Source organism: Channa argus, chromosome 4 (assembly GCF_033026475.1).
Source record: "Channa argus isolate prfri chromosome 4, Channa argus male v1.0, whole genome shotgun sequence".
Classification (NCBI taxonomy): Eukaryota; Metazoa; Chordata; class Actinopteri; order Anabantiformes; family Channidae; genus Channa; species Channa argus.
The window spans coordinates 14830049-14857931 of NC_090200.1; the positions used below are offsets into that span (position 1 = coordinate 14830049).

At 38.9% G+C, this 27883-nt stretch overlaps 2 protein-coding genes across 4 annotated transcripts; both read right to left on the reverse strand.

Annotated features, from left to right (window-relative positions):
* Nucleotides 1-77: 77 nt before the first annotated feature.
* On the reverse strand, nt 78-4114 carry ctsh (cathepsin H). The gene is made up of 12 exons (XM_067500710.1): nt 3926-4114; nt 3733-3764; nt 3455-3560; nt 3298-3368; nt 3104-3208; nt 1903-1989; nt 1719-1774; nt 1549-1630; nt 1370-1438; nt 1182-1288; nt 465-590; nt 78-376 (listed from the first exon to the last, which is right to left on the reverse strand). The coding sequence occupies exons 1-12, from the start codon at nt 3987-3989 to the stop codon at nt 307-309; spliced, it is 975 nt and encodes a 324-aa protein (XP_067356811.1). The 5' UTR covers nt 3990-4114; the 3' UTR covers nt 78-306.
* Nucleotides 4115-5130: 1016 nt separating this feature from the next.
* On the reverse strand, nt 5131-26841 carry rasgrf1 (Ras protein specific guanine nucleotide releasing factor 1). 3 transcript variants are annotated; one of them, XM_067500706.1, is made up of 27 exons: nt 25728-26841; nt 21997-22103; nt 21588-21735; nt 19916-20008; nt 19566-19819; nt 18581-18660; nt 18275-18468; nt 16670-16779; nt 15791-15909; nt 15175-15335; nt 14361-14424; nt 13905-14047; nt 13692-13774; nt 13328-13576; nt 11712-12082; nt 11499-11618; nt 10600-10770; nt 10293-10399; nt 9857-9969; nt 9703-9763; nt 8978-9081; nt 8770-8854; nt 8467-8664; nt 8295-8374; nt 8082-8199; nt 7924-7992; nt 5131-7720 (listed from the first exon to the last, which is right to left on the reverse strand). In XM_067500706.1, the coding sequence occupies exons 1-27, from the start codon at nt 26001-26003 to the stop codon at nt 7628-7630; spliced, it is 3771 nt and encodes a 1256-aa protein (XP_067356807.1). In that variant the 5' UTR covers nt 26004-26841; the 3' UTR covers nt 5131-7627. The 3 variants fall into 3 exon arrangements, with proteins under 3 accessions (XP_067356807.1, XP_067356809.1, XP_067356810.1); XM_067500708.1 differs by lacking the exon at nt 25728-26841 and adding an exon at nt 22219-22358; XM_067500709.1 differs by lacking the exons at nt 18581-18660; nt 19916-20008; nt 21588-21735; nt 21997-22103; nt 25728-26841 and having other exon boundaries at nt 19566-19742.
* Between the last annotated feature and the right edge of the window lie 1042 nt (nt 26842-27883).

Consider the following 27883-nt stretch of genomic DNA (forward strand, 5'->3'; position numbering starts at 1 on the left):
ACTCCTCAACATCTGGCAGCCTGAATCTGCTATTGCCTGCAGCTACTGTATGTTATAACGAAAGACTTAGACAAACAAAAGATTTAATACATTTAATTTTAGTTGTGAATTTAGAGACAGTGAATAAATGAAGGGCATTTAATATACTAATTCATTATTCATGACTTTAATTATCCTGGTAAAGTGTTTAAATGGATTATAAGACTTCACCTTGTATAAAGCCAATAGGAGGCAATTCACCCTGTATGATTAAAAAAATATGTATCTTGGATTCTCCTTTTGCATCCTTTTGTAGTCATGTAAAATTCACACCACGGGGAAAGATGAGCAGGCAGCAAGTCCGCACATGTTCTTCCCACGCTCAATGAGGAAATATCTGTTAAGACAGGCCATTGTTGTTATGTATTTCTGGGTAGTAAACATTTTGTAATACTTTCCTGTGTGTGATAAAAGAGATGGTTTACCCATCCATTCCCCATTGTGGTCCCCACGAGTTTTTCACTATCCAGTAAGGGGTGCCATTGTCCTTTCCATACCCAACTGCTAGCACGGCATGGTTAACCTTGTCTGTGGTGTTGTGGCATCTGGTGCTGAAAGCAGAAAGGTTGACTTACAATATCTATTTTTATACACATGACTGTTTAATAGAGAATGAGGAACTAAACATCAGGTCTAACTGTTTTACTGACAGAAAATGTCTTTGTAAACAGTAAGTTCTTGAAATAATTGCAGACAAAAAAGTTCAAATAAAATAAAATGTCATTTAATTCCTAAAAAAACTCAAATTCAGATAAAAGCCCAAGTAAGTGGACACACATTCTATGTGCCAAAATACATTACCTAAAACATACAAATGGGTCTTTTTGTCTAAATGTGGTGTCAGTTTCCTAAGGGCTGTTCAGATGATTGTAGCAAAATTTTACTAAACCAGACACTATTTCACTGGTGTCAGCTGAAGGGATTTAAGCTGTTAGCCACATGATGCCAAATATAAAAAGTTCACACACCTGGTTATAGTTTAAAATATTGGATCTATATATCCTCATGTACTTCCTGGAGGTAAATATGTATTTGCATTAATCTAGCAACCATACCCTACAACTTTTAATTGTTTGTAATTTGTACATGTAAGAAAACAACTGAAAAATTAGACAACCATATTTTTTGTGACTTCCTCTCACCTGGTGTAAACACCCTTGTGGTAGGACATGAAGTCATCTGTCACCTCAAAGGCAAAACTGACAGGATTGTGTGTGGCCACAGCATCCACCATACCCATCTCATCATACTGACAGGAAACAGAAAATGTTCATCACTCACAGACTTTAATTCACATCTGTCTTCAAGAAAGACATTGGTGTTCACTCACCGCTGTTACATTGACCACTTCCTTCACAAAAGCAGCTGCTAGTTCTGGTTTATAACTGCACTGATTTTCCTGATTTAACACAAGAGTGAAAACAATTTAAAGCCATTAAATATGTAGTTCTAAAGCCAGTTTTCTTTATTATTTAATTTATGGTGTAAGATAACTGATTATTTAATTACCCTTCCTTTGTATGGATAGTCATTCTCAGTCATCAGTCCTTTGTTGTACATGATGTATTCAAAGGCTTGACTGGGAAGGCCGCTAGAAGACAGAGGAGGATATTGTGAAATTGAAATTTTGTTACAGGGAAAATTATCAAAAAGTAAGAGAAACATATTTTTTTGCTCACCCATTACATCCATGGTTGTTGAAGTCCTGGGCACAGTCCACCAGCTGTTGTTCTGACTATGTGCATAGAAAATTGGGTTACAATCAAGGGCAAATTGAAATTGTTCAAAAGTATGGTAAATACTTGAACAAATATTTTTTTAAACAAGATCAGCAGTTTTAATAAACAAATAAATGAAAGTTACCAGTGGCACAAGCTTCCCAGTTGCAATAGCAGTAACAGACTCCAAACAGCCAGTTGTTGAAAAAGTCCAGCAACTGCCACAAGCTCCCTTTGGTGCAAAAATACAAAGTAGAAAACCCTCAGATGTAAAGAACTAAATTAATGAAAAAAGATTTCTATGTATCTGGTTCAGTTTCTGGATCATCTTTCGCTGTTACACCCGCTTACCGAAGACTGCAATAGTGTGCAGCCACGATTGTTATTTGCGTCATTATGAAAAACCTTGTTTTCATGAGAATCTGTATGCAGTGAGAATGGAATAAATTGGGAAAAGCTACAGCAAGAAAAACATTATCAAAAACACATTTCAGCATATTTCTTTATAGTTTCTGTTGTGCAAATGTAAAAGGTAAGTTTAAATAAAACACTCTTAGCCTATATTGTGAATGAACTCAACATTTAGCATTTGGCTGTTTGATGAGCATCATTAAACACTTCTCTTTCATGTTAAAATCTGTCTATTTTGGCTGGTTTTGTTGCTTTATTGTTTACAAATGACACAGATTCATGGACCTTTGTCACAGGAAGTGGTTTCATTTTTCCTAGCTGAAAAAACACAGCTGTAACCAATAGCACTACCAATGGTCCCAGTAGATTTCACAATGCTGTAATTAACATTATTAGTTATGCCTGTGTTTGCCAAGTCCTTATTGACTGTATATAGTGTGTCTTCAATGTGAATCCTTATAGAATACTGTTTTTGTACAAGACAATACAAAAAAAAAAAAACACTTTACAATGGTATGTTTAATGGAACATTAGCTATACCCAAACCTCAAAATGCAACTAATGATTTAAAATATCAAAGATATAGCAAAATGTATTTTATCTTTCCACAATTAGCACAATTTTTTGTGTTCTCCCTAATTTTCTTTGTGCACTGAATTGTTTATATCAGCGTTCCATTACAAATGTTTTTTTTACTGTATGCATGCATTCTGACTGACTCTCCATTTACTTGTCAACGTGAGTATGTTATGAACTGAAATCCTATAATTAGTGTGTAGTATATTTTTTTTACACAGCTAGGAGTTACTGGAATATGTTTTATCGACACTTAGTTATCAGCATTGACTGGAAAACGTCTGAAACCCAACAACAAATGCTCCGTGACCTTTGAGATCAGTAACGGAAAATAAAAATAATGTGAGGTTAAACATTACCTGATTCTTTACAGGTGTTACATAGTTCCCTTTCTTTCGCCAGTCAATAGAGTCTGGAAGAGGTCCATTGTTGCTGAGGTAGTTCCCTTTGGTAGCAGAGCAGTTCTGCAAAAGGCAGTACGTACAAAATACACAACATGTTAAAATACTTTTAAAATCAACCAGCAAACTACTTCCTCAATAGTTGGTATTACCTGAGGTTCAGAAATTAGGAAAGACTTTCGGAATTCACTAAATGTCATGTCCGAAAACTGGTTCAGCCGCACTGGAATAAAACATAAAACAAAGTGTGACATGTTTTAAAACAGACCTGATGGAAACAATGTGTATGTACCGAAAAGCTCTTCTTACTTGTGAAAGAGTGATTTCCTGCATTGTGTTTGTCAATCCTTCTTTTGTTGTCAGTGAATATCTGGAGTCTCTCGAAGTACTCCTTCATGCCGTAGGCTTTGTTGTGCTGTACATGGAGGGGACCCGCTTTTATTTGGGGGTTATTGCTGGCAGCGCTCAGCTTATAAGTCATAACAGTACAACAAACTACACAGACGTTAAGTAACAGTGTTGCACTGATTTATTTCAGTTGTAACTTCTTCAGAAACTTGGTTCACATTATGATGGACATAACGTACCTGTGCCATCCATGACTTGAAGTGAAATTCATCTGAAAGCAACGTGTAACAAATTGTAAAAGTTAATGTAGCAACTGTTAGCGAATGAGACAATAAGAAGAAGTGTAGGCGCCACAGCTGAATGTGAAAGTGAAAGCACTTGTTGCACAAACACAAGAGCAAAAGTTGAGTCCAGCGCGTTGATGTTCGTTACCTTGTTCAGACAGGTGAGAAGCCGAAGCTGCGGATACCAAAGCAAACAAAAGCAGAGTGTTCATCCTGATCTCTTCCTAAAGCTTCTCATCGAAGCTCCTGTCTGTGGTGAGTTGGAGGATCGAACTCTGAAAGTGAAGTGAAACAAATGAAAAGTCACGAGGTGAACAGCTGCCGAGGAAAAAAACTCCCCACGATCTGAATAAATGACTCGGCCGCATGAATCGGCCAATCATTGTCAGTCTGACTGCACAAAAAAACAATGCATAATTTTTTTTCTCCGTGTTTTTGTTAGTTTCGGAACCCATTTGAAACACTAAAATAACCTGCCGCCCTTAACGTAATTGTTTTTAAAAGCCACATGATACTGGCAAATATCAAAGGAGTAGAATATTGTTAATTATTAATAATTATATAATATTTTGAGACCACAGAGCCTGCTGATGAACAGTATGAAGACAAGAATTTGTATGATCTTGCTTTTATAGATAGCTTGAAGTTGTGCTTGACGTTATAGGTCGGGGGCTTTTTGATAATACCACACTGTATCTTATAACTAACTTATATAACTCATTACCTTGCTTATATAACTTTTTTTTATGGCGTAAACGATGACCTCCCTCTATTGTACTGTTTACTTAAGCTGTTTAATGTAGATACACATGAGATGTGTTTGGGTGAAATAATAAGCTTGTTTAATGAAGATATGTAACTTCTCAAAGTTGCTATTTGTAACTTTAAGGCTTACAAATTTTTAAGTTGATTAAAAACTGGGCATACTGGACAACTGCCCTGCCGTGGATTCACTATTTTTCCACTTGTTAAATACAATTTAATTTTACTAATTTCTTTTGAAATGTGTCCCACACAATTACAATATCAACAAAAGAAAGTTTAGTATTATTATTATGTAATTGGTGCTGCCTGTGAAGCTCGTCTTTATTCTCCTGATTTACATATGTGGGTATTTTGTATGTTTAAATTATGTATTAGTCATTTATTATCCCACATAATGTATTAAAACATGTAGTCAGTGTACACGTTTAACGCTGCATATAATCGTGTATGTTTTCAAAGAAAGACCCAGTAATGCTGTCTGTTGGTGTGGGCTATGGGACAAAATGGTGCTGTTAAATTCATCTCAGTAGTTTTGCACGATGTCAACTGACAGGTGATCTACAAAAACACTTGAGACAAAATGCCCCTGAGATAAAATGAATTTATTAGCAAGAGGTAACTGGGAAACATATACTTTGTTTGTTGTTATTGTCATCATCATAGCTTTTATTGTTTTCTTTTTTTCTTTACAAAACTGGGAATAGTTCTTAAGGTGTGGAAACATGAGGGTTGAAAGATAATTTTCATACCACTGGGTATTGCTAACAGCAAAATGTTTATTTGTTTATATATCTTATAAGAGTATGTGCATGTATAAGTGTATACAGTATAAGTATATATTATTCTGTCTGTGAAGGTGTTGCATGCCTGCCACATGAGCTTCAAAAGTGTACTGTACATACATAGTAAAAATACATACAAATATTCACAGAATAAGCACTACGTTACTATATTCCTGCTAACAGAAATGGTTATAGACAGGATTACAGTATAAATGCAAAACACTTTGATGTTGTCTCCTACCTCTAACTCATGGTTTCAAGACCACACTGTTGTAGCTTTGTTTTGTGTTTAAGCTCGAGATACAAGTTTTTTTTTAAAGGATTACAATGTTCCACATTGAGAAATATGCAGGGTTGCATGTACAAAATGTACAGCACATATTTGTGAGGTGAATTACCAACAAAGTACAAAATACTTTCCCATGTTCATATAAAGAGCAGGTCACTCTCTCTTATACTACTACAAAAATAGTGTTTGAATGCTGCAGGCAGAGGTCATTCACAAACGTTTTATCATAGTTTTTAACAGCGATGCATATAACAGAGTGATATACAGTCACGTTCCACAATCACTGGAACAGCAAAAAGAACAGATTGTCTTTTAATTACAGAAGAGCAACAACCTTTTACTCTACATCGCCGAACCTGAAGATACAACACTTACCATCGCATGAGATCTTATTTCATGAGTTTGGGTTGAACGAAAAATCAAGATACACAAGATTTGTCCAAAGGCAGAGCTCACTGTACTGTACTGGTGTGCTCTGAGTGTAACAAAAAATATAGATGACTAATCTTTTGCCTTAGATCAGAACAATGTATATTCTTTTTCACTGTATGTTGTTACACAGCTTATAACTAATCATGTCAAATGAACTGAGGGGTCTAATGTGACAACAGGCTACAAAAGGAGTGTGTTACTCATATTTTAAAAATCCAGTTGCATTTTGTCAATTTGAAGACATGTATCTCAGAACAGAGGATCCCAACCTGATGACCAGCATTGACCATTACCTGTTCTTAGACATAAAACATTTCTAACACCTATAGGCTATAAAACAACATATTCAATTTAGCCATGCTTAAGGAATGATTATAAGCAGCAATGTTAAACTGTTGGACCAACACTGTGGGCCCGACCAATTATCCGACCAAAATAGTGCAAACATCTATGGGTCCCAGCCTGCTGACTTTGGTTATCGACCATCTTTTTCTTGTACCACCATGAAGTTTATATTTGGGTTTTCTAAGTACAACATCTCAACAAATATTGCATGGACCATCATACACATATGCATGTTTCCCTTAGGACAAACAATAAGAACTGGGATGTTGTTATGTTGCCTTAACTTATAATTTAGCCTATGCTTCAGCTTGATACTCGTAAAACTAACAATTTTATCATTAGCCCTAACTGTTGCTACTTTTTATTTATTGTTAGGTGGCAGATGATAATATGCTAACACACCAAAAAACAAAATACTACAAACCCCTCACAAAAACAACAAAACAAAACAAATAAATAAATAATCAAAGCATCAACTAATGAAATAGCATTAAGATACGTATGTTAGCAATTAGGTCAAAGTATGATTGTAGAATCATACATGGTGTCTTTGTTACTGTTACAATTAACAATTAATTACCTACATTCTGACATCAAGACATAGAACTTAGTTTTCTATTTAGTTTCATGTCAGTATTATTTGCTGGTCAGCATTGCTAAAGTGGTTGGGAGCCTCTGTCTTTAGGGTTGTGAGCAGAAATGAAGAAAACAAATCCCTCTTGTTTTGGTTGCTTCAGATACCTCACTGCATTCTCCTTTGATCATTGTTCCCACCATTAAATACAGTTATGTTCTCTGTGCTCTTTTACCTGATTTGATGCAGTTACATTTTTTTACAGTGCTACATTAGTTGCAGAGAAATTCAGTCATCAATAAAACTCAAGCAAAGAGAACAACGGCCGGGAGCGCGAGTGCTCAGAAAGTGCAACGTCCACCCAGTATGAGATGATGCAAAATAATGTCATTGGTCACTGACAAGACACAGTTGTGTGAAACTACAGTAACCTCTGTTATTATGCTTTAAAAAAGGGTAAAAAAACAAATGTTTAAAGCAGGTGGTGTCATGGCACAAACAAAAAGTATACGTTGAAATGTTTTGTGTAGTCAAACAATCTTAAACATCTACTGTACAGAGGAGCAAATATCTTAAACATGTACAACTATACAAAAGTTAATGTGTATGTCAACGGATGTGTATTATTAACAGAGAAAACAACATAGAGGACCACCTTCCCCATCAGTTGGGTACTTTAGGCTCAATTCTGAGTGAGGCTTCATACATGCTTTCTTCATCCAGAACAGAGCTCCGATCCAGTAGATACTGGGCTACCTGAAATATGAGAAAAAGAGAAAAGATCAAGCCTTTTATTTTTTTTATTGAAATGTATCTTTACGGTTTTCTTTTAATTTTTGTGCTCTAAACCAACATGTATGGCTAATTAAAGGTCACATGTTTTGCATTTTAGACAAAGCTTGTAGTTTCAAACCAAAAAGTTTGAAAGCCACTGGTGTAAAGTCATGGTAATAATGTACCTTTGGTTGCAGGTCAATCTTGTATGCAGTCTGCTGAAACTGCCGGATTTCTCTGATGATGTGAGAAATCTGAAAAGCAGGGGAACCAAGTTGTTAAATTATGTAAAATAAAAAAACACAAATATGGAAAGTCTCGCCTGCGACATGATACAGCTCACCATCCTCATTTTTGAGAAGTTGACTAAGTTGTCTTCGGTGTAGTTTGGCGTTCCCTCTTCAATGAAAGCCAGGTCAGTGAGGTACATCCCCAGGTAGGGCACACAGGGAGGATCACAGCTGGTGGGAAGAAGACATAAACATCATCCACTTGTGCTGCATGTTTGCGTTATTGATCCAGTACAAACTACAGTATGTCCTTGAGCTGAACTCACTTCTTCAAAGCCTCTCTCAGGTTTTTGAACCTTCCCTCTGATGAGACCAGCTTCTGCAGCTTGTCAGTCAATGCTTTCGTCTAAAAAAAAAGGTTGTCGAGAACGTATTTTATCAAATCCCTAAGCACATTAGAAAGAAAAACACTAAAATAATGCGCAGAGTGTTACAAACCTGCTTGGAAACTTTGAGCCAGGTCTTCTTGAGGCGAAACACAGAGCTGCGGTTGAGGGAGGAGGTGATCTCGAGCACAGCATTGTAGTTATGGAGACAGCGGCAGATATCAGCCACAGCCACCCATTTCTCTATGACCACTACCCGAGTGACCACATCGTCACAGCGAAGGATCTCCGTGGCGATGAGGTTGCTTATCTTGCAGACAAAACAGAGACATAATGGCTTTTGACTTGAATGTTTTGATGGAAAATTAGTAATGGGTTGCGTTAGGGGTCAGGGGCTTGTTGATAGGAGACATACATCATTGAAGTGCTTGGTTGTTCTCATGATATAAGGTGTCTTCTCATTTTTGTCATTCTTCATCCAGCCTTGACCAAAGAATTCCCTGCAAAATAAACAGATCGACAAAACAAAATAAACAAAAAGAACAAAAAAATTCTCAGTTTATACGTATGTACTTTAATCTAGGTAACAGACATACAGTGCACATGTATGTGATGGCACTCACTCATATGGGATGACTTTAAACACCAGGTGGTCCAGTAGAGTGAGCTGCTCTGCAATCTCTAATGCAGAGTGGTTCTCAAAGGGCTCGGCCTTTCCTCCTCCCACCTAGGAGTCACAGAACAGTCTGAAATTATTTACCTGTGCACACGATGAGTGAAAAACAAAATACAATTGATCAAAATTCAGTTAACTCGATGCTGGTAAACGGCACTAGAAGCTCATGCTTAGAAATCCAGTCCAACTGTGGTCACGTCTCTTGAAACCAAAAAAATAAAAGGAGAGAAAATTCTGAAAATGTGATCTTGACTCTACCTTTGGGTAGAGAAATGGACATGATGTTTGAGTTTAATTTTAAACTTAAATAGTGCAAAGTCTACTTCTCCATGAATGTCCATTAATCCATTCTTCTCCATTATTGGATTAGATGATTGGATTAGATCTAAAACTAGTTCCAGTAATTACTGAAGAGTAGTTCAGTAAGAGAAAATTACATAGCAAAACTTTTGGCAGGTGCTTTTGGCAGGTTTTCAAGACAAAATGGCACTGCTTCACTTGTTCCCTTCTCTCAAATGTCTTTTCTGTTTTTCTTAAACTGGATTTCTCTCTCCACCAGTATCAACACTGATTTACAGTACCTATATTTGTGTGATACTTAAGCCTCCTGCCTTTTTAAAACTGCATCACACTAAACATAAACCATTACTAATAGAGACCAGCGTCACTTACCAGCTGTATCACATCTTCAAGGGTGATCTGATTGTCACTGTGATCTTCCTGAGTTAGAGTCCTGACCGACCAGAGAACAGAATGTCAAACCCTGAAGTCTAACAAACTGTTTCGAATAATTGCAATCGCAGGATCAAACAGCACACAGAAGTACCTGATGATGTTGGCTGCTGCTTTCCTCTCTTGGGTCAACAACTCAGGGTCATGCATCACTTCCTCAAGGAAGGCAATGACTTTTGTCTTTAGCTCATTGTTATTCTCAAAGTCCTGGAGACACATATAATGTAGGTGACTTAAATACTGTACAATAATTAAAGTTGTCTGTAATTTATAAACTCAGAATTATAAACTCTAATGTGAATTTTCAAATATATAAACATATTCTGTTTGTTAGTTTTCCTTGTCTCCTTTTAACCTGTATTTCCCTAAGACAATTCCAATGTATCGTGCTGTATAATATCTGTTCACCAATGACATTTTAAAGTGTACCATATCATTGCACAAAATACATTCATTTCTTGAATGTAAAAAACACTGAACGCTTTGAAAACTGGGCTTATAAATGTGGCCTAAATTGTGTTCTGTTTTACCGGAGAGTGTTTGGACACCCAGTGTCTCAGGACATTCAGGACTCTGTTGGTTGCTGCTCGTCTGATCACAAACTCTTTGTCTCCATTTCTCTGATCTGTTGGGAAACCTGTACAAAATATATTAAACGATTACATTGTGCTCTCACCACTATGATACCTACAGATTTAGCAACAAATAGCAATAAAGTTTGAAGGCTCTATAAGTGGCAAACCAGTGCAAAAAAGATAAAGTATAGTTTGCAATTCTTGGCATCCTCGTGATGTCAAACCATGTCTCACTGGACTTTAGATGGGCAAATGTGCATACCAGTGCTGGCGAGGGACATGCGTCGATATTTCTCCTTGGTAGGGGTGCCTTCATTTGCTCCAGCTGTGGCAATTGCAAATGCAGAAGCAGCCGACAGTGCACTGCGGTTATTATCCAGCTCTCGACATGAGGACATCACCATGCCATTGTTGTAGGAAAACAGAGAGAACTCTACGAAGAAACACAGAAAAACAGAAGATAAACCTGGTGCAGAATAATTTAAATGTGTGGTCAGTTTGAGGAGAGACATCACAAAATATTTTTACCTTGTTTATAACTTAAATTTATAAAAACTTGTTTTATTGAGTATAATGTAGCCATGTCTGTATATGCAGAGACTGCAGAAGGAGCTGCTCAAACCTCCAAAAGGGGGCACTACAGACCAACACAACTATTTCCCTCCAGACTTTCTTTTACAAGACGCTTTGATATTCAAGATGGTTGCAGCTAAATATAGCCACCAAATATCAGCATAACAGAGGAATCAACAGATTCTCTGCAGTCTGCTATGTTTAAATCCTGGGAACATAGACAGATCCTAAGCTGCTAAGAATCCCCCACCATGTGAGATACACGCCGCTACACAATTTCACTTAATTCATATATTCCAGAGCAGGCGTCACTTTTAAAACCTATTGTGTTATTTTGTCATAAGATTTCGAGGGGAGAGATCATGTCGGTTCGTATGAAACAGTCTCATTACTGGGGGCAACAGGGAAAGCACGGTCTGGATGTAGTACTGAAGCCAAGCATTGGCTTTCTCCACATGCTCATAACAATAAACAAAATGTATATTTTAGATAATGTATGCTTCTGGAAGGGTCACTGGTTACAAGTGTGTGCAATTTACAAGCTTGGATCTGACTCATATCAGTACACATTTCGAGGACACAATGTACCTGAAGAGTTTTTGCATTTGACATTTTTGGGGGTGGTTGGAGACTTGGTGGGCGAGGCTTCTGGGTCCCCGTCATCACTCTGATTTTGATCATTGTCGCTTTCCTCTCGTACTGAGAGTTCTGCATCATAACAAAAACACATAGTGTCACTCATAAGTATTACAGCCAATCAAAGTTGAAATTACCTGCTTATCAAGGCAGCAGCTGACCTACCTTGTTTGCACACGGAGGTGTCTTCCACCTTCTCCTTCTTGTCTTCTCCCTCATCAGGGATTTTGCTTGTGATAGGGCTGGACACATAGAGTTTATTGATGTCCAAGGTGGTCTTGCTGAACGGGGACATAGTTGAGTACATGCTTGCATAGCCATTTGAGGAGCAGCTGAGGGCAGCCAGGTCAAGAGCTTTGCCCCCAGTGATTATGGGGATGTTGAGGGAGAGCTTACGCCGACGGTTCGGGGATGAATTCTTGGCGATAGCCAGAGGAGGAGGGGAGGAGAACTTTCTGCTGGCCCTGGGGGAGCTGGGCGGCTCTCCATACAGGAGCTTACTATTCTGACTGCTGGCAAAAAATAACTCCAGGGACCTGCATCAAGGGAGGATATATGCAATTAAATTAAGGGCACAAGCATATGTTTCTTTGATATTTGATAAGCATATTCCATGTTTTAAGAGCTTAGCTAAATACACAATGCCTCCTCAATAATTTATGCATACGAAGTCGGCCCAAAAAACAGAAGTCTCTTTGCAGTCACGTCTCATCGTTTTAGAGCAGGATACAGGCTGCAGCGTTGCAGAAAACCTCTCCCACTTCTTGCCACCCTCCTGGCGACCTCACGGGTTCCCATAAATAGCACAGCGAGTGATAGTGCGCATGGCCACTGCTGACATAAGCAGCCAAGTGTAGGTGTCTCACAGTGACATGACAAGCACCACAGTAAAGCATGCCGCAGGGCGTGGGCATGGGGAGCTCCCCCTGATCTGAACCCCACAGTGGGGCCCTTGCTGTAGACCTGTGGAGTGGTGAGTTAGCCCCACTGCAACACTCCATCAATATTTCACACTATGGATCTTTTGCAGACAAGGAGCGAGGGAGGGGAGGGTGGGGTCCTGCAGCACCGAAGTTGGTTGCCATAGAGCGACAGAGCCCAGCTGAGACAATCCCAGGCAGGCAGGAGAGACGGGACCAAATTATTGCCTTTGACCAGTGAACACACACATAAATACACAAGCACAGTGACAATGAGGCATCACACAGATTATCTTTCTCTACTGCTCCCACCTGCTATGTCTCTGTGATCACATAAACCAACAAGACCAACTCCTCTTAATCACACACAAAGCCTTGAAGATCACAGGACTTAACTGTTTCAGCGTAACATTCAGTATGTAAACACATATTTTGTGAAATGTAACACACATATATTCCTGCACACCAGCCAGTCTTATGTTTCACTTTGCTGTCACCCTCTTTTTTAGATTCAAATTCAGAAATGTCAAGAATATCTGTCTAGCTCACTTGTAAAGTTTTATTCCAAAGCCAATGACCTTCTCAATTTCATAAATCTTTATGAGTAAAAACACAATGACATGTAAAAACACAAAGCAACAATTCATTTGGCAGCAGTTCAACCTGCAAGCTCCTTGGCTTCTGTACATGCTTTGCATTGATTAGAGGATGACAATGCTTAACATCATTATAGCTCGCCTCGTCTTTATGCAGTATGGTCTGGAAGGATGCCAGGCACATCAAATAAGATTTGTTTGTCTGTTATAAATGCTGTCAGCAACCTTGTAACACTCAAACTTGTCCAAATGTAATGTGACTCACCGAGCAGGGATGGCACTGATGGGCTTCTTGTAGATGGTGATGAGTTTGTCTAGCACCACATCAGCAGTGGTGAACACACGATAGGAGTGCAGAAAGGTGTTGAGGAAGTCGATGGAAAGGAAACGGAGGTCAGTGAGTCTCTCCAGCAGGCGTTCTACGCTGGCATAGCGTATCTGCAGTACCTTGCAGGAGTTCATCATTTTGCTGAAGCGGATGTCCACATCATCACAGTACAGACTTGAATCTGACCTACTCAGGACAAATAAATTAATTAATTCATTATAAAATAAGCATAAAGATTGCCAGGGCATGACAGAAAAAAGAGACAGCTGCAAAGCGTTGCACGTAAACACTTTTTGCTTACTTGATCATCTGTGGCACTGTGACTTTGGAGTTGTCTTCAAAGGCGTTCATCATTAACCCATTACACCGGATGTTGTCTATGCACTGCAGGACAGATTCAGATTCAAAAAAGAGGACAGAGGAAATGTTAGTGAGTTCTATAACATGCAAGCTTTCTGCAGACATCCTCTGCCTCTCGTCTGACTGCTGCAGACTATGATGCAGGTTGACGTGCCTGGCTGATGTCGCTGGTCCATGCAGACTTCTCCTGCCTTGAGGAGGCGACCAGGATGACTGTGAATGACTGGCTGTCTTTCGGTTCCACAACAATCTTGAAGTCCAGGTGCTCCATGTCTTGGCCGCTCTTGTCTGATTTGGCTTTGAGACAAACACATAGAGATAACGTGATGGGATTTCCTCTTTATATATATATAAGCAGAATATAGGGTAAAGACATAAAATGTGATTTGTACTCCAACTATGAAGAGGCAGGAAGAAAGAAAGTTTGGCAAAAGTCTGTATTTTGTTTTGTCTGTACTAATTTCTAGTGGTATGCTCGCATTCGAAAATCACAGTTCTAAATATTAATCTTAAAATTACGACAATTTTATCTGAGCCACTGAAATATTTAAACATAAAATACAACACTACTACAACAACACTGGTTGTTGTATGAATAAAAAACACTCACACTCATCATCTGTCCCCTCGGGGTCCTCCATGAGAGTACAGTCTATAAGCGAGACCACTCCATTCTGTAAACAACATACAGTATGCCTTCAGTTTACATTAGCCTCATTTGACTCAACACAGAGTAACATTACACAACCTACATTTACAAATATTTACTGTATGCTGCATGGTTCAGAAGTCATGTTTTCCTGATACAGCAAGATTTGTTTTAATTACATCTTCTGAAATACGTGGTTTTGAAAAACGGTTAGTAATGTTTCCACTGCTCGTGCAAGTGAAACCCGTGGAGTAGATTAGTCTATCTGTCATAATCATTCTTGGAATGCTTTTTAACTTTGTCATTTCGTGTTTTTGTACTGCTGTGTTTAGCCTCAACTCAAATTTTTTTTATCAAAACAGGAAAACATTGAGGAAGTGGTCAAATAAAAAAAAAACACAAAATGATTGTATTGTCACAATAAAGTTTTAATTTTTTCTTTCGAAGTAAGGGAATAACTGATGAATTGATTGCATACATGCATTATATCCTGTAAATTCCTAGTATGTGGGGAAAATGTGAATCAGAATGTGAATCAGAAATGCACATGTGGATTTGCATACAATAAGCCTGTGCATGCACGCAGCCTTTTATAAGTACCTCCAGTGATCATTGCTGCTATTAAGACCCACAATCTTGCTAACCTTATAGCTTTCATCAACAAAACGTTAATCTGTTAAATCTACTTCAGAGGTTCTGGGTTTTGTGGGACCCTAAGATTGTGATGTTTGAAATAAGAACCAGCTTCGCTGCAATTCAAACAACACAGGCTCACCTTGGTGAGATGAAGCTTTCCCCCAGAACCTCTCGTGCAGATGATTAAATGCTTGGAGAAGAGAAAGCACTGCCTTTCCCCCTCCTTCTTAAGAGACAGAGAACCCAGTCGCCCACGGGTGATCTTTCCCTTCTCGCTCATCGGCACCTGGATGAGAGACCCTGTATGTGGGAACAAAAGAGTATGTGCAAATACAAGAAAGAGGGAGAAAGAGAGAGCGAGAGATACAACATCCAATATCAAAATGAGAAGAGAGAGGAGAACCAAAAGAATTATTGTGTTTAAAAAACATGTATATTCACATGAGATGCTAAGGATTAAACAAACTACAATTTTTGTTTTCCTTTTTCTCATCAATCAGGGCCTGTTGGGGATGTGTGACATTTGCAGCCCCACATTCCTCATCAGTTTGCCTCAGAACACTATAATTACACTTGGAAATTAAAGACTCTCCTCAAGAGGAGTACATGTTGTTCCCCAGAGAGAGAGGGAGAATGAGAGATGCGTAATTCTTTTAAACAGGATATTTTTTTCTCAGCGCAGGGCTGAGGATGTGAGATGTGAGATCAGGTTGTGAGAAAGGTGAATTGGGACAGGAAGTCCACGAAAGAATTACCTTGTCTGACAAAGGTCTGGCTGGTGTCGAGGAGTATTTCACAGCCCTCTACAATCATACGTTCGATCGCTAGGTTCTTCCTGATGTTCTCTGTTTCGCTCACTTCGTCATGCATGATTCTGGTAAAAGGATATATATCATCATTTGATATACTGTGTATGAAACAAGAATGTTAGAGAATAAGAATGAAAGATATTTCTGTCCTAAGTTTTGTCTCTCAGGCTGCAGTTGTGGCAGGTGTCTTTTTGATGCAATATGTTGCAGCTATCCAGTCTGGGTGGAAGCCTGCAATAACTATTTTGGGATGAAAAACTTACTACACACTCATGCACCTTTTATGGTTAATATAGTACAGCTATGGAAAACACTGGTAATGCTTTTTTTTACAGGTCTGTTATTCCTAGTGATCCCTTTATGTCTGCTAGGAAATAATTATTATATTTGCTAAAATACAGACAAAGTTCTATCTTAGTTGTGTTGCATTTTTTACTGCATTTCAAGTGAAAATGTATGAAAAAGCTCAATTGCTAACCTCTACATAAAGTTCTTATGATTGTGTTAGCTTATCATTAAAAGGCTGTAGGTGTACAAACTGATCACCCTGTATTTTAGGTATGGTTCCTTCTAGGAAACTTCTTAAAAGTTTACTTGGGCATAAATTAGAATTTATGTAACCTTACAATAAACTGTTAACAAAACAAAATTTCATTCTCCTCTTTCCAGTAATTTATTATACATTTATGTAAAGGTATTTATTGTACATGCAGAACACAACTTTTTCTGGTTTTACAGTCTGATTCTACTGTAAATTAAACCAAACCAATGTCACATTAAACTTATGCCATGCAAATTTAGGTTTTGACAGAATGATCAAAGTACCTGGAAAGCTCCTCCAGCTTTGACTTGGCATAGTCCAAACTGTTTCTCTCTACATGTTCATGGGGTGTGTGGGCTAGGAGCTCGTGCAGCGTGAGAATGTAACGAGGAATCTAGAGGCAGAACAGAAACAAGGGGGGGGGGGTGCACAGTCAAATATACCAGCTTACATGAAATCATAAATGTAACAACATGTACACTGGCACATGTATATGTGTACAGTAATGAGAAGTAGATCAGTAGAGAGCACAATCTACAGTCATCAGCAAAATGCATTATCAACATGGAACAGCCTGCAGTAGGCCCCAGCAGAGTGGACTGTTGGGAAACTGCGTGCCTTGCCAGAAAGGAGCCATTATTAAAGCCTGAGCTCCACAAACAACTGCTTTTTATAGACATGAGAAACACTACAGGGATATTCTGAGCAAATGCAGACAAATGCCTGCTGGTTTTGTTGTTCATCTGTGGTGCTACAATATGGGACATCGATCAGACAGTCACTGACCACTCAAGATGTAAGCAGCTCTTTAAAACCAAGTCCTGATTGAGCAGCTCACATGGGCTTGGCCAGATGGGTGGCCTGGCCACACCTAAAATCTAATTGGACAGCCCAGATGCCACCCCCTGCCAGAGTGACAAGGTGGTGGGTAGCTGCTGTAAATCTTTCGGCACAAGGAGAACTGGACCAATTTTCATCTTCTGCTTAGCTCTTGAAAAAAGAACAACCAAAACCGTGCTGCCTGAGGATTCATACAGGTACTTGTTTACTAAAAATGAAGATAACAGTGACAATGATGGACATTTGGTAAAGAAGTACTGTAGGTACTTTTCTAACAGGTGTCTGCAACACATTAGTCACAGCATTTGAGGTGTGATGAAATCAATACACATATTAAAGAACCAGTCTTTCAACAGCTACTCAGTTACTTGTACAGTTAGGTTCATAAATAATTTTTAAAATTTGGCCTCTGTACACCACCACAATGAATTTGAAACTCTCAAAGTCAATACTTTCAGCTTTATTTCAAGGGCTTTGACAAAAGTGGGGCATTACCCTTTTAGGAATTAGAGCCATTTTAAAACATCCATCCATTATCTATAACCGCTTATCCTGTTTGGGGTCACAGGGAGGGCCGGAGCCTATCCCAGCTGTCCTAGGGCGAGAGGAGGGGTACACGCTGGACAGGTCTCCAGCCTATCTCAGGGTCAACACAGAGAGACACACACAGACAGAAAACCATTCACACTCATATTCACACCTATTGGCAATTCAGAGTCACCAGTTAACCAAACATGCATGTCTTTGAACTATGGGAGGAAATGGAAGTACCCTATAGTGAACATGCAAACTCCATTTAATACACCTACACCTATTATTGGTGACCAAAAAAAGTTATTGCTTTAGTATTTATGAACCTAACTGTAGTATTAAGGTGGTGGAATATTTGGCCCAATAGTAGCAAGTATATATGGAGAGAAGAACTTAGCCCAGAGTGGCTATGAGAGTCTGATGTTAACGATAAAATGTGGCTCCAGGCTGCAGCTCTGCAGCAAACAAATAGGTCTGTCTTTATTTCTTGCGTATGTCAGTGAAACAAATGAGCCAACCTGGAACATGGGGTAAGTGAGAAAGGTCTCCAGAGTCCTCTCCTCACAGTCGGGCTTGGCCTCGTACTGCTTCAGCAGCTTGTCGAAGTCTCTGTTCTGTTTGCAGTGAGCCAGGATCTGCAGGCTGTACTGGTGGTTCCTCACAAACTCCTGGTAGATGTTCAGCATGGGCAGCAGGATGTCAAACAGGTCGGCTGTATAGAGAGAGAGAGGGAGAGAGAACAATGGCACAGACAATAAAGAGGGCTTCTCTTGTAGTGACAACTTTATGAAAGAAGTTGAGAAAACAGAAATGCTGTGTCTTACCCAGCACTAATGTTGGCCAGCTTGCTATTCTGGCTTTAAGACCCTGGTAAAATATCTGATGTAGAAACATGATCGTTTCACTGGAAAAATAAGAAGAACAGATAAAAGCTCTGTCTTTCGAGACAAAAAACAAAGTTGAGAGTTAATACCTCTGTCAACATCCAGTGAAGTTCTGGTAAATGAAAGACCTGACATCAGACAGTGTGCATGAGAGCATGGGTGTGCAGGCTTTGAGAATGAGAGTGTTTGGATGAGCGTGTGGGTGGATTCTGAATAGGCCAATGAGTGCACATGCAAATTAGTCTCTTCTTTATAGACTCTGTCTGTCCAGCAAAAATTTTCTGCATGCAGACATTATGTGATTTAAAGTAACAGAAAATGTGTTTTTTTTTTAAAAAAAAAACTGGATTAATCAAATGTTTATACTAAGGCTTACGTTGTATACATCTTTCTCTATAAGATAGACACATTTTTATTTTGAGTAAACACTATGAAGCATAGTTTTTTTACTTTTTGGATTTTCTGGTGAGTGGGGTATATTAGTGCATATATTTGCTGGTCCACAAAATATCATCGAACAGCAAAGTAATATTTCATTAACATAATAGATATAATGCATGTCATAGAATACAACAGCAAATTTCATTGGATTCACATGAGCATGAATTTTAAACTTATTATCCAGTATCTTAAACTTCTATATTAACTAAATGGCTTATTCAAGGTACCTTGGGAAGTTTTCCCTTATAAAAATCTCATTTTATGCAGTTTTCTTTCCTGGGTTTTGCTGACACATCTTTACATGTCTTGTTGTGTTACTGTCGAGGAATTTCAGTTTGTTGAATAGATTCAATAGTTTTTTTAAGCTCATGTGCATTCTCGTGTGTGCATAAGATGCAACCCAGACAGCATGGAAACACTCCTCCTCCTTAATTTTGATGGAAATCTGATCTTTTTTTTTATGAAATGATCTCAAGAATCCAACCTGTTGAGGAATATGCTGCTGACATCATCGTGGGTGATTGGCGGCTTTTTGGAGCTGGCAGCCATGCGGAGTGGCCTCAAGAAGTTGTTCACCAGGATGTGAAGCTGCTGGACGTACTCAGCCTCTGAGTCCAACATGCTGAACACCACCTGGTTCCTCTTCCTCATGCTCTCTGCATGTGGCGAGCGGATGTAATCCTGGATGATGGTCTTCCACTTTCTTCTGCAGATCCAGCCTCGCAGGAAGCTCTGGACCTACAGCAGACCAGGTTTTTAAAAGTTGTGGTCAGTTTCTGAATAAATGAACATGCTCCAAAAAAGTAAGCCGCAAGTTTAGAATGCAAGCTTTACTTTTTTGATCTTCTTTATTTCTGAATCGTCATCAGTTGGGGCAGCTGCAGGGCTGGCGTGGATCTTCTCATTGTCTTTGAGCAGCCCAGCGATCTGCCAGGGAAAAAGCACAAAAAAGAGCAATCACACACTATTACACACTACTCTTCTTCTCACTTACTGTACAGGCCTGTAAACACAGTGACTAAGTCAACAGACCTGTCAGCACTGTCAACACTGAGATATTAGTCTGGCTAAACTTGCTTTGTTCACTTAGCTGGTATCTCTGTACCAGTATTTGTTTATATTGGTCATTTGAATGTAATATGTAACAAACTCTTCTGCATGTTCGTCGTCGGTAAACACTTCAACAAAAAAAAAAAAAAAAAAGGAAAGAAAATCTACACTAGAGCTGCCTTGAACTGTTTGAAGCTAAGTGTCTCCATTTACTTTGTAGACGGTGTGAGAGTTAATTGTGATTGCATTTCATAGAGGAGATGCAGCATAAAGCTATGTTCATGCATATTCAGCGCATAATTTGATTTCAAGCATCACATTTGCACATTAAAGTGAGGGGACTATTTGATCTGAAGAATACAACCGGGAACACGGCCTTATTTGAGGCATTGTCTTTGAAAGAAGGGATGTAAACTGGAGAGTGGTCGGGCCTGAACACGTTTCTCTCTGTGATGGGGTGGTGCTTCCATTTCTGTCCTCTCACGCTAGTTTCTTCATATTAGGCACACAGTGCAATAATCAGCATAATCCATAGATTTCCCACTGGCTCGGCTGTTGTTGTTGTTCTGGCAGGTTGAGACAAGGATAGAAGGCAGACACAAAAGGAGAAAGGAGTACACTGTATGTGCAATGCAAAGAAGAATGACAAAGCACTTTTGCCAGTTCTGGAAGTTGATTTACAGCAGGTCTGGCTGATATTGTGCCAGACTGCTACGCATTTCTTTGTGTTTCAGCGAGAGACAACAAAAATCCTGGACATTTTAACAGTGTTGACATTGTGTTGAGGTCTCAAAAAGAAAACCCAGTTCAGCCAAAAAAGCGATACTGAGAGTGTAACATAAAGCTTCTAGTTACACCTGTAAATGTCACTAAAACACCTGTTTTTAAATAGACCAGAATGTGAAGCGGATTTTATGTGCTAAATGAGGAACTACGTGAGGTAAAAATAGCACAGCATTCAAGCCTTATCCCGAGGTGCCTAACAAATCCAGTGATGAGCTTTGATAACTTACTGAGGATGAACTTAAGTTAGTGAGTAACTGAATTAGGATCTGTCTTTGTTTCAGCTTTTTGTTTTCACACGTCTGCAAATCATGGAAAGGTACTTCTTTGTCTAGAAATAGCTCCTGTTTGGACTGAACAGACAACACTAACCTGGATTTTTTTTTATCCTAAAAGAAAAGTCTGTATGTGAGGATTATGAGCCAAATTCAAAAGGGATTTATTTAGTTTTATTATTTATAACTGATTTATGGAGGTTGAACATCAGCAACTCTGAATTTAGCTAATTCTAGCAGGGTATATTTAGATTTGAAGCTGGTGGTGTGACGTTTGCGAATTGTGTCAGTCTGGGAGGGATGGTATTCTATTCAGAGTGTGTTATCTATTCATACCTGAATAATGTATTTATATTTGTTTACATGTCTACCCCTGAGTGTAAAGGAATGAATATTACCTCTGACTTAAGCCTTTCAATCTCTATTTCCCCATCTTCTATCTGTTGTCGAAGTTGCTTAGCAACTGTTTTCTCCGTCTCCACAATCTGAAGCAGATGAAGATACTTCTGCATGAGAGTCTCGTGCTCGGTGGCCAAGTTTCTGTAACTGTAACACATGCAAATACATACAGGTTTTATATTGCAGCTTCGCTAATACATTTCACATTAGTGGATGTAGTTTCTCTTACACAAAAGCCAGCAGGTTTTCTATTGGGAGCAATGCAAATCTTCAAGTGTGTCATTCCTTATGAAACTATGGCAACATTCCCTCCAGACTTAGCACATGAGTCAAAGATTACTTCCCCTCTACTGGCTAATTCAACTTTAAAACACCCTGTTTGCACATTTCACTGATATGTGCCTTTACCTGGCATGTGATATTGCAGCCACCCATTCATCGCAGTCCTTTACATCTTCTGTGCGCAATTCGAGCGCCTTTTGGTTTTCATGGTTGAAGCTGACAGTGAAATAGTACTGAAACAAAGGGGGGAAAGGTTGAGGAATTCTAGTTAGAAACAACAGAACTATAATTAACATGAGAAGTTATACTGTATGTTCAGCGCACAGTGGAGCCTTCAGTATTCGATACCTTCTAGATAGATCTGTGGTGGCTTGACCGGAGCTTCTCCTTTTGCCTCCTGTGTTTGTGCCACTGTCTTGCTGCAGCAGACGTTAAGCGAGTGTTTTAAAACCACACAGGGCCTGGGGAAGCCACATCTACCTCGCCCACCAGTGCATTTCATGGCGCACACTGAGGGAAGCCTCCCCCCCAGCTCACTTCCTGTCTCTGGTTCCCAGGAGGAAATGCCATAATACATGGAGGCTGGAGCCACGGCCAATTGCATAACTGTGCGATACCTGTTTCCTAGCAACTCCAGTCAATGTGAACACTTAGGCTGTTTTTGTGTTTTCATGTGTCATTCGATTTGAGATGAGCATGCTTCCTTTCCACTGGATTTTCAGAAATGATGCACTTTTGTGATAACATTTGGGAATCTAGTCTGTTCTTGGTTTTTATTTATGAGTCCTAACCATTCTATAAAAAACGCCTCCTTTCAGTGACGTCTACCTTAAAGACTGTTAAATTCAGTGGGCAAACACAATCAAGAGATGTATTAAAATTTATAATTGCTTTGGATTTTTCCTTGACTTTATAAAGAACAAATAATGGAAGTGTCAGGAAGCAACAGCTATTTGCTTATGAATCCTGATGTGGCTGCTGCTGATTTTAAAGTAAAACTGAAAGCTTAAACGTGCAACACTGCCTCTATCACTTTTATGAGTAACTCTACTTTTATATGTAAGTACTGTAAGTACATTTAGTCAAATAATAAAATGTAATTTTAAGGTACTTGAGTATTTCCATTTTGTGTGTAATATGCAGTAACATCTACGTAATAGTGCATTTGGATAATTATGATTAGTTCAGTTATAAAATGGTCTAGCTACAGTATTTGGATACATTTAAAAAGAGCAAACATACACATAATATAACGTTTAGTGATGTATGTACAAGTTTGTGTTTGTACATACGCTCAACAATTTCCTCAATGTAAGAATAATACACCAGTATTTACAATTATAATTCACTAAAAGCAACAAATGCAAGTTTTCTTGTAATTAAATACTGAGCAATTATAAAATTATACCACATCTCCCAGAAGTTAAATATCATCTTTCTTGCGGAAAGTTTAAACAACGCTGATTGAGACCGGACTTTGATCTTTGACCTGTGGATGTTCAACAGGCGCCTCTAAACCTGCAACTGATCATTATTCCTGGCCGACTGTGCTTTCATCTTCGTGTTCATTAGGTATTCATTCTACCGTCAAAGAAAATCTATTTCTGGCAGGGAGGCTTGAATGTTGTTGTAGTTTTCCCTCATGATTACTCTAAGAGCGCGTTGAGCGTCTGGTGTGAGGCAATGTTAAGCTCACTCCCTGCTTCCTGCTTTACGTTTATTGCTGAGTCATGCACCGTTAAAAATAATTACTGATCTTGAGGTAGATGTAGTATTTATAAATGCCAAGAAGAAGAAGAAAAATGTATGCATTGGGCATCATTTGCTTTTTAAAGACACATGCTTCTTTTCAAATGGCAGCAAAACCAACTTTTCAGTCTTGCTGTGCTGCAGGACCGTTACATAATTAATTAGACATTATAATTAATTGTTCTTTATGTACATGAGCAGAAACTTTCTTCTACCTTCTATAATTGTTAGTGACTAATAAATTCCCTGGTGAACGAAGCGTTAATATTTAGTCAACCTACATCTGCTTTTATTTTAATGAGGAGCCTTGGATTGGGTGTTAGTCTTGCCCAATGCATCATGTGTCTCTGGTACATATTAATACAGCACACTCTGTAACAAATAGTTTACTCCGATAGCATCTTGTGTTCTTGTGCTGCTTTCTCCCAGTTTTAGCAAACTGCATTTTCTATAAATGGACTCTGACCCCTCCAAAGTACTGCAAGGAACCAATTTAGCCCAGATAGTGCACACATTAATAGCAGAGATGCAACACATCACTTCTATCTTCTCTCTCTTCCCCTGCCTCCTGCAACTGCATCATTCTTTAGGATGCTAATAAGAGTTGCCATAGAAACCCTGGGCTCATCATTTTCACACTAACTGCATTTGAGGAGAAATGTGATGTGGATTACGGTGGATTGCTATAGTAGAACATTACCACAAAATTATAAAACTTGGTAGCTGCAGGAGACTTTCTAACTTGTATTTGTCCTTGCTAATGGTGTTTTTTTTGTTTGTTTGTTTGTTTACATTGAGATGTAACTTTTCGTGCCAGTCACATTAGTCATTCACTATGCATGCGCCTCTCACTCTTTATGCAACTTGCAAACACAATTCACAGAAAACATTGAGTTATTTTACTAGTTTATCATGAATTCAGTGGGTGAAAGAGATGTGCGCACATACACATTACTGTATTTAAAACAGCAGAAGGCAAACAACATTGCCAAAAACATTTGAAAAAAAAAAAAGGACTCCAAGTTGTTTCAGGAAGGATTTTTGGGTGCTGTAACTGTGAGAGCATGACATTAGCCAGAGCGGTGCATTCTGCTTTGTCAGCACAAAGGCAGCTGTTCACAGGAAGAGCCTGGACTCACTTTGGATTGCAGCCCTACCTACAGAGTCAGGCACAAAGCCTGGAGACAGGAGAGGAGCTGGTGGCAGCGAGGCATTATGTTCCTCTACTGTTTGTTCACTATAACTATGGGAGCCTAACTCTGTTCACAACACTTGTTTGGACTTTGCATTTTACTGATTTAAGAAGCAAACAGCTAAGATCTTTTAGAATCAAGAGTTGCAGATGTGACTGTGGCCTATATAACACTTTACATCTGTACAATGTATCATGTACAATCCAAATGACAACAACCACACTGTACTGAATAATTTCATGCAGGTCAGTTAGTTCAGAGCAGACTGATCTGGCACCCTGCTGTTTCTGTCGTTTCATCATCTCACCACAAGATGGAAACCTCGAGACCACAACTTTTATTATTTTATTTATTTATTTGGCTTGTTTTATCTGATGGAACATTAGGTTTACCATTCTCGCCCTGAAACGCCAAAGGACTAAAGCTAAATATGTGACCAACAAGGATGCAAATGCATTTATATTTAATGCATCACTGAAAACTCATAACCAGTAGGAAAAAGACGATCATGCTCGGGTTTGCTGCAACCTAAAGCAAAACACTGCATAGCCCATTGCCAGGGTTGCTGTAATATCATTAGGTGTTAATATTGTTACCTCATCATTAATGCCATGCATGCATTATATAACGTGCAAGACAGCAATTTGGAACCTCGTGATGTTCTCCTGCGCTGGATTTTAGGTCATCACACAATAGGAAATAAGAATATATCGACGGGGAAACGCTTTGTTCGAAGCTACATTAGACTTTAAAGAATTTTGCATAAAGAAAAAAAAATGGGGCTGCATGTTGTTAATATTTTACCATGACTCCAGAGGTGTTTTACAGAGAATTAAAGTCCTGTGCGTGTGTGTGTCTGTGTGTGTGTGTGTGTGTGTGTGTGTGTGTGTGCGCGCGCTCACTCTCTCTCTGTACCTGCTTTTCCAAACACTCCTTGGCTGACAGTGAAGGTTTCGGTGAAGGCGCCCTGTCGCATACGCACCCCTCCAACAGGTATAATCCCGAGGGTCGAGAGCTGGACTCGTTCTCAAAATAAAAGAGCATATTCTGTAACAAAGCAAACCACTTTGTGTGCCATTTCGTGTTATCTGAGCTCTTTTTGCTCAAGCACCCTCGTCTTGTGCCATCCTTTTTTGCCAAAAGCCCCAGGTAGGTGACATGACCATCATTAAGTCGTATTCCCTTCTGCATTGTGATGAGAAGACGTTTGCAGCACACGGTGGATCGGTCGTTACATCCTTCTCAAGTCGCTCCAGAGAAATTTCAAATAAAGAAGGTGGTTGACTTTCTGAATGCGGGTCTCCAGCAGCAGGCTCGTCCACTCTGTCCGACGCATTCACCGCGTTGGCATTTAAGTAAAAAGAGAGGAGCACAACAAGCAGCACAAGTCCAGCATCCTAAAATCTTCTGTCATACTCCGAGCGCCACGAACGTCCACATTATCCGATTGTGTGAAAAAAGACGGAAATGGGGGCGAAAAAAGCAGTGTGTACAGGCAAGATGAGAGGGGAAATGGTTCGGGGTTTGTCCTTTTCTCACATGAAATCTCCTGAAACCAGTAGGCTTGGTGCTGAGCTAGGCAGAGCTGGGAGAAGTCACATGACGCATGCTTGGAGAAGCAGATTTCAGGACCTTGGACAGGGACGTTTCGATAAGATGCTGCATGAGTTCGGTGTCATGTGCAGAATCAACTGTTGGGGTCCTAAGAAGAAAAATGGCAAGTAACAAACATGGACAGGAAATATATCATTTATTTTTGCTGGTTGTCTTGAAAAGTTCTTACCCTCCCCTCGAAAAACAAAATCGGACATCAATGTTGACTTTTAGTGAGAAAACTAAAAGTCTGTAAGTTTGAGTACAGATGAGCTTTGTAAATTTTTATTGCAATTAAGCCTCAGGAGGGAGGAAAATTCAGTACTAACAGAGAACTTCCAGGTTAAAAACTACAATTTAAGAAATACTGTGGATCACAATACTTTCAGCTTGGATTCGTGTATTCTAACATTTCAATGGCCTTTGTAACTGGACTTTCTTGGTAGCAATAGGTAAAACTTTGTACTGTAGTCTACTCTCTTGTAATGAAATATTTTTACAGTGTGGTATAAGCGTAATTAAATGGTCTAATTACTGGTACATACACCGAGGTCTCAATAAAACAACCACAGGTGAATGTGTGGAAAAACAACGATGGCTGTACTGTATTATATCCAAATGGCTCTAACAGTTTGGCACAAGACCTAAAACCAAACCAGCAATTGAAGTTCAGAAATTTTAAACTTTATTATCGTACTTTGGTTACTCAAAATCAGCCCAGCGTGCTATAAAAGAAGAGTAGATGTAGTGTGCAGTATTCTCCATGATTTGCTATCATCTGTAAATGACACTAAAGAGATGCACCAAGTTAAACTTTAATATATAAAATGGTTACGTGTTGTAACATTGTAGGCTATAAAATATACACTGACAGATTATTATAGTAGGCTTGATGGTCATCTTGAGGCTGCTTTTTTTGTTGTTTGTTTGTTTTGTTTGTTTTTTATTTAGCATAACCCCTCTGATTTACTGTACATCTGCACGTGGTAAACAAAATAGATAGAACAAATACAACATAATAGAAACACCTGTAAGCGTAATCAATGTAATCAATAGGCCTTGACCAACTCCGCCATCCAGCACATCCCCCAAATACAATGGAATAAACACCTGTCTAAGACAAAAACCTCCAGGGTGGCAAGATATATTGCAACACTGTTGCACAAGACTGTTTGTATGTGCAGTAAACAATGTACTGCACTAGAAAAACAAACGTAGAGACATGGGAAATTACAATAAATATACTTAATAGGATTTTCAAATTTCCAGGTAAAACATAATCAAATGGGTCTTCCTGGCTGTAGTCTTTACAGAAAGATCTTTGACTATTTTAGCACTAAGTGAGCAAACAAACCGAAAAACGCTTTCAAATCAGAAGCGCATTTGTGTGGGTCACATTATTTCTCATCTCATTTAAGTGCCACAAAGAAGATAGTTAATGTTTCAAATTATTCTCTTCTATTTTGAAGGCTGAATTC

What these genes read in the sequence shown, in the direction of transcription:
- ctsh (XM_067500710.1), bottom strand. Translation starts at nt 3,989, where the DNA reads ATGAACACTCTGCTTTTGTTTGCTTTGGTATCCGCAGCTTCGGCTTCT. An exon ending in TTCTCACCTGTCTGAACAAG is followed by an intron (nt 3,765 to 3,925) that starts GTAACGAACATC and finishes CGTTGCTTTCAG; the next exon opens with ATGAATTTCACTTCAAGTCA. An exon ending in TAACACCTGTAAAGAATCAG is followed by an intron (nt 1,990 to 3,103) that starts GTAATGTTTAAC and finishes TTTGCACCAAAG; the next exon opens with GGAGCTTGTGGCAGTTGCTG.
- rasgrf1 (XM_067500706.1), bottom strand. Translation starts at nt 26,003, where the DNA reads ATGCAGAAGGGAATACGACTTAATGATGGTCATGTCACCTACCTGGGG. An exon ending in TTGAAAGGCTTAAGTCAGAG is followed by an intron (nt 20,009 to 21,587) that starts GTAATATTCATT and finishes TTTCCCTGGCAG; the next exon opens with ATCGCTGGGCTGCTCAAAGA. An exon ending in CACCTCCGTGTGCAAACAAG is followed by an intron (nt 11,619 to 11,711) that starts GTAGGTCAGCTG and finishes GTTATGATGCAG; the next exon opens with AACTCTCAGTACGAGAGGAA.